Source organism: Acinonyx jubatus, chromosome A1 (genome assembly GCF_027475565.1).
Source record: "Acinonyx jubatus isolate Ajub_Pintada_27869175 chromosome A1, VMU_Ajub_asm_v1.0, whole genome shotgun sequence".
Lineage (NCBI taxonomy): Eukaryota > Metazoa > Chordata > Mammalia > Carnivora > Felidae > Acinonyx > Acinonyx jubatus.
This window is the reverse complement of record NC_069380.1, coordinates 11,406,998-11,419,881: the sequence shown is the minus strand read 5'-3', so window position 1 is coordinate 11,419,881 and position 12,884 is coordinate 11,406,998. Positions and strand designations below refer to the sequence as shown.

General features: G+C 36.7%; 1 protein-coding gene across 4 annotated transcripts in view; it reads right to left on the bottom strand.

Annotated features, from left to right (window-relative positions):
• Window positions 1-12,884, bottom strand: part of BRCA2 (BRCA2 DNA repair associated) — a 61,346-nt gene that overhangs the window by 33,541 nt on the left and 14,921 nt on the right. For all 4 annotated transcript variants that reach the window (XM_053214077.1, XM_053214087.1, XM_053214091.1 and 1 more), the window contains exons 10-12: window positions 7,876-12,651; window positions 5,855-5,950; window positions 4,094-4,163 (exon numbers count right to left, since the gene is read on the bottom strand). In XM_053214077.1, the coding sequence (XP_053070052.1) occupies window positions 4,094-4,163; window positions 5,855-5,950; window positions 7,876-12,651 (4,942 nt within the window). The remainder of the gene's footprint in view (window positions 1-4,093; window positions 4,164-5,854; window positions 5,951-7,875; window positions 12,652-12,884) is intronic.

The window sequence follows — 12,884 nt, the reverse complement described above, 5'->3', positions numbered from 1 at the left end:
AGGTATCAGTGCAGGAGAGGGGCAATTGCTGGACTGCTTTCCCTCAGCAGGTGACTGAGAGATCCCGTGCAGAAGAATAAATGCAACTTCTACTCCAAAACTTATTTTCATTTATCTTGTACTCCCTTGTTTTTAAATATTAAGAGTCCTGTGAAAATGAGGCATTTGCTTTGTAGGTCATGTCTAAGATGTCTACTTGAATAGAAGTGGAGATACTCTGACACTCCCAGTTAGCCACTATCTGGCCAAATCTTTTTTTCTTTTTTTACGTTTGTTTGTTTGTTTAGAGAGTGTGTGTCTGTGAGCAGGGGGAAAGGGGCAGAGAGAGAGAAAATCTTAAGCAGGTTCCATGCTCAGCATGAGCCCGACGCGGGGCTTAATCCTACGACCTAAGCTGAAATCAAGAGTTGGGGGCTCAACCAACTGAGCCACCCAGGCGCCCCTGGTCAAATCTTCTTGAATCTCAGTCTTTCGCTCACTTTATACTCTCTGCTCTAGCACTTGTGTTAAATTTTCCTTACTAATCTCCTTGCAGCAGTCTCACTTTGGTCTATTTCTAAAACAGAAATTTGGTTATCCTGCTCCTCTTCTTAGAAACTTCCACAAATGGTCACCTAGCCAGTTTTGACGTGTCAGAAATGACACAGGAGGCTTCCTATATATAGGTCCCAACCTCCCCATTTCTTTTTTGTTTCTTCCCAGCCCCCACCACACCCCAGCCCACTAAATCCCATGAGGAAAGCCACACTTCTTTCTTTTACCCGAGTGTGGAGCTCCCTCCTCACCCAAGCATTCTTTTCATTCTGTCTGGAGAACTGTTCTTGCTAAGCTTCTGTCCCATAATTAGGTGCCAATTTTTCTGTGCTGTCACGTCACTCAGTTATACCCACTTTAGTACTTTTATCACGGTAATTCTTTTCACACCTGGCTCCAAGACTAGCAATCTGAGGTAGACTTATCTTTATATCTATCTGCACAATATAAATCAGATACTTAGGTAAATTAGATCCTTATGCATACTTACTAAATGCACAGAACTATTTTATCATGTGTGAAAATTAAGGTAATATGAAGATAAATAAGCATTTATTTTTAACATTACAACCTCCTTTTGGAAATGGAAACAAATCACATGGGTTTCTACTTTCAAAACACGTATATTAGAAGCCTACTGGAAAATATACTCCAGAAATGAGGATCAATGATTTTTTTCAACAATGCCACAAATAGTTATTTATGAAAAGGTAATATTAAAAACAATTTAAACCACAGCTTTGGGCTAAATAATTTACCAGGTGGGAAAGGTTTTATAACTGCTTTCTACAATTTTAGATGCTTCTATGATATTCACATCCATTATCTCTAAGTGACATTTCTGTGACTGCTTCTTCTTGAAGAGCCACTTGGAAGATCAAGATTTAGCTCTCTGTCAACACCACTTCTGCTTTACTAAATAGCCTTTCTATCTCATCTCCCTGTCTTCCCAAGTTACGTATTTGACTGTCAACATTTAATTGTGTACCCTCTCTGGAGACTTAAGCCCTAGTCTTCTGTTAGAGTGGACAACAGGTAGCTGTCCAGCTTCATGGAGTGGAGGAGGCAATGTATTTTCAACCTATACCCTTGTTCTGGCTCCTTCCTTCTTCACCCCCAACTGTGAAGATACACTAATTCCTCAGCTTTTGAGGCTTCTTCAGTGTAAAATGGTTGGTTTTTTTCTCTCCCCACTATTAGCTTTTTAATCCGTTTTCTTCCATATCCTTGGAAATACAGCCACGAGGTCTCCTCTCCTGTCCTCCCTTATCTTTGGTGTGTGCAAGTTCCCTCACTGTGGCTTTGCTAAAATTTTGGAAGGCAATGGAACTATTTGAGTGTGCTCAATCCACCATCTTTACCAAGAAGTTTATCACTGCATTAAGACTTCAGGTTCTGCTTCAATTTTATCTTGTAGGCAAACTCTCTGAGGGCTCTATTCTTCTGTCCCCAAATGGTCTAGCTGCCAGTCTGGGCTTAGTGACACAGCTATCTTTCTGGGATCTCCCCTCAAAGCACTGTCTACCTGGGTGATTCCCTCTGCCTCTTTCCTATGCTAAGTTCTTGTTTCTCAAATCTTACATCTTCCTCCTTCTTGGTTATGGGTGACTTCTGTGAGCTTCCTGAGAAAAGTGCATGGGGGATAAACCTTTTGGTACTCTGCATCTGAAAAATGTCCACCTCACACTTATTTGATATTTTGGTCAGTGATAGGATTCTAGGCTGGAAATCATTTTCTCTCAGAATTTTCAAGGCACTGCTCTGTAGTATACATTATAGAATCCATAATCTTCTAGCTTCCATTGTTAATGATGAGAGGATTTATACCATTAGGACTCTTGAAACTTTGTTTGAAACCTGATTTTTCTGCCCTCCCCCCTCCCCCGGAAAATTTAAGGTTTCCCTTTCCCTGTAGCATTCTAAAATTTCAAAAGGATGTTCCTTAATGTGAGTCAGTTTTTATTCGTGTGATCAGAGGGCTCTTTTAATCAAAGAAACTCATATCCTTCAGTACTGCTAAAGTATCTTATTTCTTTGAAAACTTCTCTTCATTTCCCCTTTATTTCTTCTTTCCCAAACTCCAAATTTTCAGATGTTAGCCCATATGACTGACTTTTCCAATTATCTTTTCTTTTTTCATCTTTTTCTTTTTGTTCTATATTCTTGGAGCTTTCATAACTTTTATCTTCTATTACTTCTATTGTTCTCCACCTGGGAATATTAGTAAGTTTTTTTGAAATTTTATTCACCTCCATGTATGGTCTATTTCCTCTAAGTTTCTTTTTTGTTTGTTTTTGCGCTATGGAAACTATCACAGAGGCTTTCTGCCAATAGCTAGTGATCTTTTATTTTCTGATCTTATCTAAGAGTGAGGTATGGGGCACCTGGTTGGTTCAGCTCATTAAGTGCCACCTGACTCTAGATCTCAGCTCAGGTCATGATCTCAAGGTTCATGGGATTGAGCCTCGCACTGGGCTCTGTGCTGACAGTGCCGAACCTGCCTGGGATCGGATTCTCGCTCTTTCTCCTTCTTCCTCTCTGCCCCTCCCCTGCTCTCTCTCAAAACAAACAAACAAACAAACAAACAAACAAACAAACAAACAGTGAGGTGTGTGCTGGAGGGGCTTGTTAATCGTTGGCATCACTGTCTGGTGCTCTGGCTATGCAGTTTCATTTGAGTACCTGCATTTGTCAGTATTTCTAGTCTTTTCTATTGGGCTAGTCATGTTCCCCAGAAAAAAAGTCTTCCAGTCCTCTGCCTAGAGGCCTGGCTGCCAGTATTTGGGAGCCAAATGTGGGAAGGAGGCTGGCAAGTCTCACTACTCGAGAAGCAGATTTTTTACTTAATCTCTGTTTTCAGTACCCTCCCTTCAACTGTGCCTACTGTGCCTCCCCTCTCCCAGGTGTCCTGGCACAAAAGGGATAACTGGCTGCCTGCAGTGGGGGAAGAGATATAGGTTTGTTTTTTTTTTTTTTCAACATTTATTTATTTTTGGGACACAGAGAGACAGAGCATGAACGGGGGAGGGGCAGAGAGAGAGGGAGACACAGAATCGGAAACAGGCTCCAGGCTCTGAGCCATCAGCCCAGAGCCTGACGCGGGGCTCGAACTCCCGGACCGCGAGATCGTGACCTGGCTGAAGTTGGACGCTTAACCGACTGCGCCACCCAGGCGCCCCTGATATAGGTATTTCTTAAACAGATTTTCAACTAATCTTCCTATTTTCTACCTCACTGTCAGAAGTACAAGTTGCTGCCAATTTGAGTCTTTCTTGGGTTTTTTCTTTGGGGGAAATTGGGTAGCTTCTCTACTTGCTCTAATGTCAAGTTTTAGCTTTCTATGATGTTCTAAGTTTTTCATGCTTTTTGGCTTCCAGAATTTTTTTCTCCGATCATTGTCCTTGTGGATTTGTACATTAAAAAAATTCTCTTAGTAATTTGAGTAGGGCTTTGAAAGGGAGGAGAGATAAAAGAATATCTTTAGAAATATTTATTTAAAAAAAAAACATACTTTTCCTATACTATATTATAATAAAAAAAAAAATTGAACATGTCTTACCTAAAGGGTCCACAGGTAACTGGCTCTAAAGAAGTATGATGCATAAACAAGCTTCTGTCTTTTATGATGCCTAGAAAAATATTTTACATTATGTATTAATGAAAATCTGAATGAAATTTTATTTCCTATACCTATTTATTACACATAATTGTAAACGTTTACATAAAAAATTGATATATAAACTTGAAATATTTGACTCACAAACTGATAATGACTATATACCAAATAACTCAGCATAAACAAATCAAGAAAATCAGTATAAATTTAGTTAGCTGATGTTAATCATAACTCAAATGTGTTAGTTAACTGCCATGCATCAAATTTAAAATTTAGTCTTATGAAGGTTTACAAGCCAAACTTTAGATATTGTTCTCAGTATGCAACTTGTACTTCTCAAACCTTCAAATCGTTCATTAGTATGGGATTGGCTGACTAAACTAGAATACATTGATACAACCACATGATCAAATACTATGCAACCATAAAAAAGAATGAAGGAGATTCTATGCAGTCATTAAGGGTCTGCTGTGAGATTTATTGCATGTGTTTCAGAACTAAGCCTCTACAGTCTAACACATTTATGCCTCACTACTTGAATTCTTCCTTTCCAAACCCAGGAACCAAATATATAGCGAGCAATAGTCACACGTTTTATTTTTTTTTACGTATTCCATGGTAAGAATTTCAGATTTTAGTCTAAATGAGATAAGAAGCCACGCAGAGTTTTAAGCAATCAAGGAACATGATCTGACCTTTTTGTTACCAGGATGATTCTGGCCGCTATGCTGAGACAGCCTGGAGGAGGGGCAGAGGCAGAAGCAGAGAAAGGAGTTATAAGCTTTGACTGTGGCTTAGATGAAGGGGGTAGGGGGAGAATGAGAAGAAATGATCAGATTCTTGTTATATTTGAAAGGTAGAACATATAGGACTTGTTGATGGGCTGGATGTGAAGTATGAGGAAACAAAAGAGTAAAGGAGGACACCAAGGTTTTGATGTGTCAATTGGCAGAATGGCAGCAAGAAAGGAATGAACAGAAAGAGCAGGTTTGGGACAGAGATGGAATCAGGAGTTTAGCACTGCCTATAGTGACTTAGAGATGCCTATTAGCAATGTAAGTAGAAAAGTATCAAGGGCAAATGCACAAGTAAGTCTGGAGTTCCAGGATGGGCTAAGCTTGCAGATAACACTTTTGGTAGTCACTGAAGCTGAAGTTTTAAGCAGAGAAGAGCTCTAAGGACAGAGATCTGGGGCACTCCTATGTTTAGAGGAAGGAAAGAATAAGGAAGAACCAGAGAAGTGGCTTTGCAGGAGGAGAACAGACTGCATGTGGTGGTCTCAGAAGAGTGACCAACTGTCAAATGTGGCTGAAAGATGGAGTCAAATGAACACACAGAATGCCTGTTGGATTTGCCAACACGGAGATCACCAAATGGCTTAGGAGAGAGTGATTTTCGTGGAATGGTGAAGGTCAAAAGCTTGCCTGGATTCCCAGAACCTAAGCCTTAAATTATTATACTAAGATGTTACTAAATTTTTATAGCTTTTTAATTTAAAAAGTCATTATAGAGAACCTCCACATCATACTTGGTATTATGAAGGAAATGCTCACAGAACAAAGCAAGACATAATTTTAACAAACCACACTGCAAAGTCTTCTCTAATTATTTAAATACCCAAAAAAGCTGAGAAAAGTTCACTTAAAAATATTGTGTGTAGTACCTACAGAGAGGGAAAAGATATGAATACAAAGCAAATTTTACCATCTGGAGTGCTTTTCGAAGCTTTTAAGGATTTTTCTTGATTTTTCATTATTCTGTCAAATTCATTTAACAAATTTCTTTTGATTGGGGGTTCTCCTAAAAAAAAATTCCATATATGTTTTTAAAGCAAATAATAGCAATATTATTTTTCAAAAGCCTATACAGTTCATTTTTTTAAAACTAAAGTCCTGATTCTTACAATTTATTAAGCAAAAAATACATAATACTTATAATTTAAATAGTGACCATTCTACTTTGAAAGAGACAATTTATTTTACAATATCAATTTCTTTCTTTCTTTCTTTCTCTTTCTTTCCCATTTAAAACACCACTATCTAATAGGGTCTAGGGATAAAAAGATGTTACCAGATACCAGTGATAAGCTACTTTTTAATGGAATAAACTAGCACTAAATGAAACTATAAGTTTACTGGAAATAAGAACAAACAGAATTTCTTCAAGTAAAACTTTTTCCTGCATTAAACTCGAGAAGGAATTTATTATGTAGGTCCTTGAATTAGAGTGAGTAGGAGAAAAGACTTTAAAATTGGCAAAATTACATTAAAATATTAGTAATACTTATTTAAAAATTCTACAAAGGCTGAGAGTAACATTAAACCATAATTCAAATTATGCATGTCCGTGTTATACTGAGATAATAGGTGATAATGGGTACTCTGAGTTTTTGATGCTTTATTAAAGGGAATGAACTTGTAGAATTTAATAGGAGATGAAAATGTCCATGCAAAGCTTTATAAAGTGTTAAATTATGAAGTGATTTGTTTAGCAAGTAACCAGAAGCTGATTAAGCTGTATATTCATATATAACAGAGGTGAGGGAACATTAAATAGTGATGATGCTGAGAACATTTATTACAAGTCTGAGTTTGTTGTTGTTGTTGTTTCCCTAAGCAGGTTAACCCACTTGGGAGTACACATGAACAAAATGGGTTCCTATGAATAAAGCCATTATTTTCCATAAAAGAACTGTGAGTCTCTTTAAGCATCTGCTTTTCAAAATTTTTACCAGAGCACAGCAACAGTTTAAGGTAAGTATCATCAACTTTCTACTTTTCCCATAACATAAACTTGGTATGGAATGTGGCCTGGATAACAATTCAGAAACTCTGTATCCACAGGGTAACTGAAGGTGCCAAGTTGAAGACACTGCCTTCAGTGTTTTGCTCTATAGTAAGAAGAGACTGGCCAAGACCTGTGACAACTCAATTCAACTCAATTCTGTGAGTCCATAGTTTTTACAAAGGAGTTAGTTATTTAATATTTAAGATCATCCACTTAAAAGCTGGAGTTAGTTTTGGCATTTACTTTGATGGTATTTGATCAACAGATTCAATGAGTTAAGATTATTCTTTGTCATTTAACCTAGTTGAACTAAGTTGTTCCATACATATTTCAAAGAGAAGTTAGAATATAGTCCAAATGGCATTAAGACCAGTATGTTATCTGCCAAAAATGACTGACTTTAGAACACTTCCTAGATTAAAAAAAGGAGGCAAACCAGCACCTATAACTGAAACCAATTTTTTAAATTCACAGGAGCCAGAGTTGGAACCTCTGTGTTCTTCCTCTCTATACATATTCATATTTATATGGAAACAGTTAATAAGTTGTATTATGCAGGCTGTTATAAGGATAGAAATTTCAGATTTTCTAGGGAAAGAAACTTAACAGTAGCTTCTCAATTATAACTATATTAATAATCTCTAAAAATACATCAAAATAACCTCAAAACATGTTTCTTGGTACAGACTCAGAGATAGCAAAAGTGAAGTCACATTCTGCTAAACCATCCACAAGGTCTATAAAAATACAGAGGGCACCTGGTGGGATGAGCACTGGGTGTTGTATGGAAACCAATTTGACAATAAATTCCACATTAAAAAAACCCAAACATAATACAGCTTGTAATTACCTGAATTGCTGTAAGTTAGCATACCAGGATTACTCAAGACTTAATTTTTAAGTGACTGGCAACCTAACAGGAAAAAATGGACACTTACCAACTGAGACAAGTACACCTCTTCTTTTCCCTCTTCTTGAATTTGACACAAGCGTCTCCTCAGAGTGTTGGCACGTAGGAAGAAAGTGTCTGGCGTGACTTAGCAGGTCAGCATCTGTCAGCTCACCATCTTCCATAAAAGCTTTGGCAATCTCTACTGTTTCTGTTTCAAAATAGTTTCCTGGATCCTTGGAGTCAGTAGAATGAATTTCTGTATCTGTTTTCACAGGAAGATTAGGAAAAGCTTCAGTTTTCCCAATTTCCATTTTTATATTTTTAGGTAAAGCCTGTTCTTTTTCCAAAAGATGAATGTTCTCAACAAGCGATGCTTTGTTTCCTTGTATCAACTGTTTGTCTTGCTTAAACTGAGAGGGATATGGAGAAACTTGCACAAAGTGATTTTCTGAAGAACCATTTTCAATGTTAGAGTTACTTGATAATTTAAATTCTTTACTGTAGGCTTTTTCCAATTTGGAGTTTACAGAGTGTTCTGGGGTTCTGTTATCTACACAAGAGGGAGGAGGCATTTTTGATACATCTTGTCTAGATGTAGATGAACGCTGAGGACTACACTCAGTTCTCATCACATCAAATTCTTCTAGTATTCCCTTAACTTTGCATAAGGCACTTTCAGAAACTGGAACTTGTTTCCCACTTGCTGTACTGAATCCAGAGAAAGCAGATGATAGTAAATTTTGGGGGGTATGTATCATAGTATTTTCTTCTCTTGTGAACTTGTCTGAGTGATCCTCATTATGTTTAAATGATACTTTGGAAAAGGGCTGCTTGGCACTGTCTTCTACCTTAGAAAACACCTGTCTTGCCTTTTGTAATGCAGCATCTGATACTTGTACACATTTTCCACTTGCTGTGCTAAAAATCCCACCAGCATTTGTATAAGAGATGGACTGGGGATGCTTCCCTGTACTAAGTTTACATATATCAGAAGTTTTCAAATTAATCTGACGAGGTGGTATTTCAGAACGTGTCTCGAATCCAGAAATACTTTGGTTAAGTTGTAGAGTTTGCTTACTTTGAGTCTCAGCAAAATCTTTATGTGAAGGCAAACTACATTCTGCACCATCCAGAGAATTAGGACAAATAGTATCTTCTGAATCATCCAGCGCCTTACGATAACCTGCCACAATCTTCCCTGGTTTACTCTTGGTGGTTTGCTTAATTGCCGTACTGCAGTTTTCTGTAAATCCCTCTGTCACTTTTGTCTCGTGTGCAACTAAGACTCTTTCACTGCTTGCTGTAGTGTATACAGGCACAGCATCATTTGAATCAGAATTCAATTTCTGAGTTGAATCAAAATTATTTGAATCAGAAACCGTCACTTTAATGGCTGTATTTTCATTTTTGCATGAGAAATTAGTCACAAGTTTCTGAACGCAAATATCTTTGTTTATGCTTTGTGGCTCTGTGTCTGCTTCTCTTACAGTGAACATGATTTCAGAAACACTGGTGTTCTCTCTCTCTCCCACACTCCTCACCACTGGTTCAATACCAGAATTATCAACTTTATTTTTTGAAAGATATTCTGATATATTATACACTGTTTTTTCTGGCTGATCATCCAATTCTCCTTCTCTAAGCCATTTTTTTACTTCAAGTATTGAAGACTGACTCACAGAAATTTTTCTACCATGTCCTGTGTAAAATGATAAAGCTGAATTTTCAGTGGCTGAATAAGTGGATTGATTTGTACAAGTTGTAGGCTTTTTTGCTGTTTCTTTTCCTGTATTTTCATGTACTTTAACTTTCAGAGAGGCACGATTTGGTATTTTAAGATTTTCAGTTTGTTTGTATAAATTATCACTTAAGAGCCTGGGTACCACCACGATCTCGTTAGAAACAAGGTTTTTCTCTAGAGGCTTCTGCATTTCTTCCTCCTTTGAAGCAGGTGTTATTTCAATCGTTTTGCATGCTAATCGCAGCCCACCTTTACACTCCTCTCTGCCCTTTGACATCTTTGTCCCTCTATGGCTAAAATTAGTCATCGCGCTTTTATCTTGCTCTTGCTCATCAAAAAGATTTTTCACTTTGTCCAAAGATTCCTTTGCAATTTCTATTTTTTTCCCACTAGCTGTATGAAAACCCAAAATGGTAGGTTCTTTGATCTTTTTGATTTCATATTCTGGTCTTTGCTGGAGGGTCAGTGATTTATTTTCAGTACCAGTGAGGTCACTTTCTTTCATTTTGTCTTTTCTTTCAGTATTTTCCATTTTCTCATGACATGAAATGTCTACTTTGTTGATATCTATGCCAGAAAGTAATTCAGAATTTAAGGAATCTGCAAAGTTATTCAATTCTTCTTCTGTACATTTTTGATCAAGGAGATCTGTAACTTTATTTAATGACGCTCTAGAGACTCTTATATTTTTCCCACTTGCAGTCTGAAAGGATACTTCAAATATGTCAAAATCTTTTGTAATTCGTCCCATTGTATTAGCAGTTAAATGTTCTTTGTTTGATGTGTTAACGTGAAGTGTTTCTTCAGCTTTTACAACTTCCAAACAGGTTAAATCTGACAAACCTTCTTTAATTTGAGTGTTGCCCTCCTTTATAAATTGGCTGGATAATTTCAGATCTATGTCGTGCTGATCAATATATGGCAAGCCATTTTCTTCTTTATGAATATAAACTGTATCATTTTTACTTGAATCACTGCCATCAGATTCTCTGAAGTTATATGTATTTCCGCTGGCATCAGTATATTTGTTAGCTTTGTTTTCTATGTTTCTCTTGTAACCTTCAGTATCTTCAGCAACCAAAATGCCAGTAGTCATTTCAATATTATTTTGTAGTATTAGGCGGTATTTATTATTTTTCTCATTTAACTTTTTCTCATTGTTACAATTTTCTTTCTTAAACACTGAAACAGAACCATTACATTTACTTGAAGAGAAACTTTTTATACCTACTTCTACAGAAGTTTCCTCGCTAATATTCTCAAGGTCACTGAACAGCTTCTTAGCTTTTTGCAGTGCTTCACTACAAACGTTCAGTTTTGTGCCACGAGCAGAGTAAAAGCCTCTAAACTCCACTTCATTTTTACCTGTTAAGTGGCCAGAAGCACTTTTGTTACAGCTGGTTTTTGACAAGCAAGCAAACTTCTGCTTACCTCCAATTATACCTTCAAATTTCTTGCTGCTATCTCCCTGACTGATAGATAGGGCATTAATTGTGAGACGGAGATGACCATCTTTCCGTTCCTCAGGAGTGGTATTCGAGATAGTCAGGTGTTTTTCGGGCATCTCATATGGATTTTTCTGTTTCATGTGGCTTGGTTTTCTAAACTGTGTAAATTCAAACTGACTTCCTGATTCTTCCAAAATGGTAGAAAGTTCTGTAATTTCTGCCTTTTGGCTAGGTGTTAAATTATGATTTGAATCAAAATCTCGCTTTAAAGATAAAGTTGGAGGAGTTGTGTGACGATTTTCACTATCAGAAACACACCCAGATACAGTATTAATTGACTGTGGATCAAGTATATGAGGTTTGCTCAGTTTCTCTTGACTTTCTAATGAAGTATTTACAATTTCAATACAAGCTAAGTTAGTAGGATAATGTTCTTCAATATCTTTGAAGAGCATTTTGCTTTTCTTAATGTTGTGTTCAGAGAGTTTTATCTCTTTATTAGAAGCTGTTCTGAAGCCATTTCCAAAATTGTGATTTAAAATTGGATCTGATAGTCTTGCCCAATTATCCATGTAATCATTATTTCCATTTGATTTCATATCTGAATCCAAGGTGATGTCTGATTTTGAATCTTGGTCTAAAGTCATTCTGAGTTGCTGCTTTATGCTATTTCTATCCTTTTCTGTAAGATCATCTATGTTTGATGAATCAAAACCTTTCGTAATTGACACTTTGGCTGCTTGTTTGTCATCCATATCTGTATACACTACCATGGTAGAGTTCTCGAGAACAGGTTCTTTTACACAACAGAGGTCTGAATCTTGAAGTTCCTTAATACTTCCTAAAACAGGAACATTCCTTTCCTTAGTTATTTTAAAGACAAAATTATCACCATCTGGGAAAAGTTTTTCAGAGTTTGGATTGATAGTTATTTTTGAAATTAAAGTAGTTTCTTTTTGGTCTTTTTGGATTATTGTGAGACGTGCATTTTGGTTGAATGGTACCTTCATAGAAGGCGATGCTTCTGTTACATATTTTTCAGTTGCCAACAACTTAGCTTTTTTAGCATGTTCATTTAAAACATGTATTTCTTGATTATTTTCCATGGTTTTGGTTAATTCAAAACCAGCTTCATGATTCTTACATTTTAGTGTCTCTGACACTTCATATGATTCTCTTCCTCTGGAAAGCCCGACTGGGTTTGACGGAGGATCCCTGGGGTGAGGAGTTAACTGGCTGGTATTATCCGGGTCAGATGAAAAGCTTTTCAGAGTCTGAAAGTGAATACCACTATCTTCCACTTCTGAATATGGCACAGAAGGTTGGCTTACTGCAGGCAAGATCTCTTCTTTTCTATCTGCAACTCTTTGGGTTTTTGTATCATCTTCACAGTGTTTTTCCTGTAAGGATGACAGACGATCCGTTTCTGTGCTTATAAATGATTGCAGTTTTTCCTTCTTAATTTTTGCTTCTTTATAATCAAGATGCTGAGATATTATTTTATTATTAGGAGAACTGCTTCCATTATTGGAAACTTTTCTCAGAAGTGTCCCAAAAGAGTTGGTTAAGGACAAAATTGGTTCTTTGGAATCATTCTGCAAACAGGTTTTTTTGACAGAAGAATGCAATAAACCTAAAGACACAAAGTGACAAAACAAAATTAAAGTACCATCAATCACGTTTACTAAATATATTCCACTAAGTAAAAAAGGTAGTATCTACGATAAGAATTACATGAAAAGCAAGAAGCGAATGTCAGGCTTAAAACAAAGAATCCTAAATAGTCTCTATTTGAAGTTATTATATTTTCAACTAAAGACAAATAGAACTTAGTATTCTTTTCTAACATGTATCAATTCAATTAAA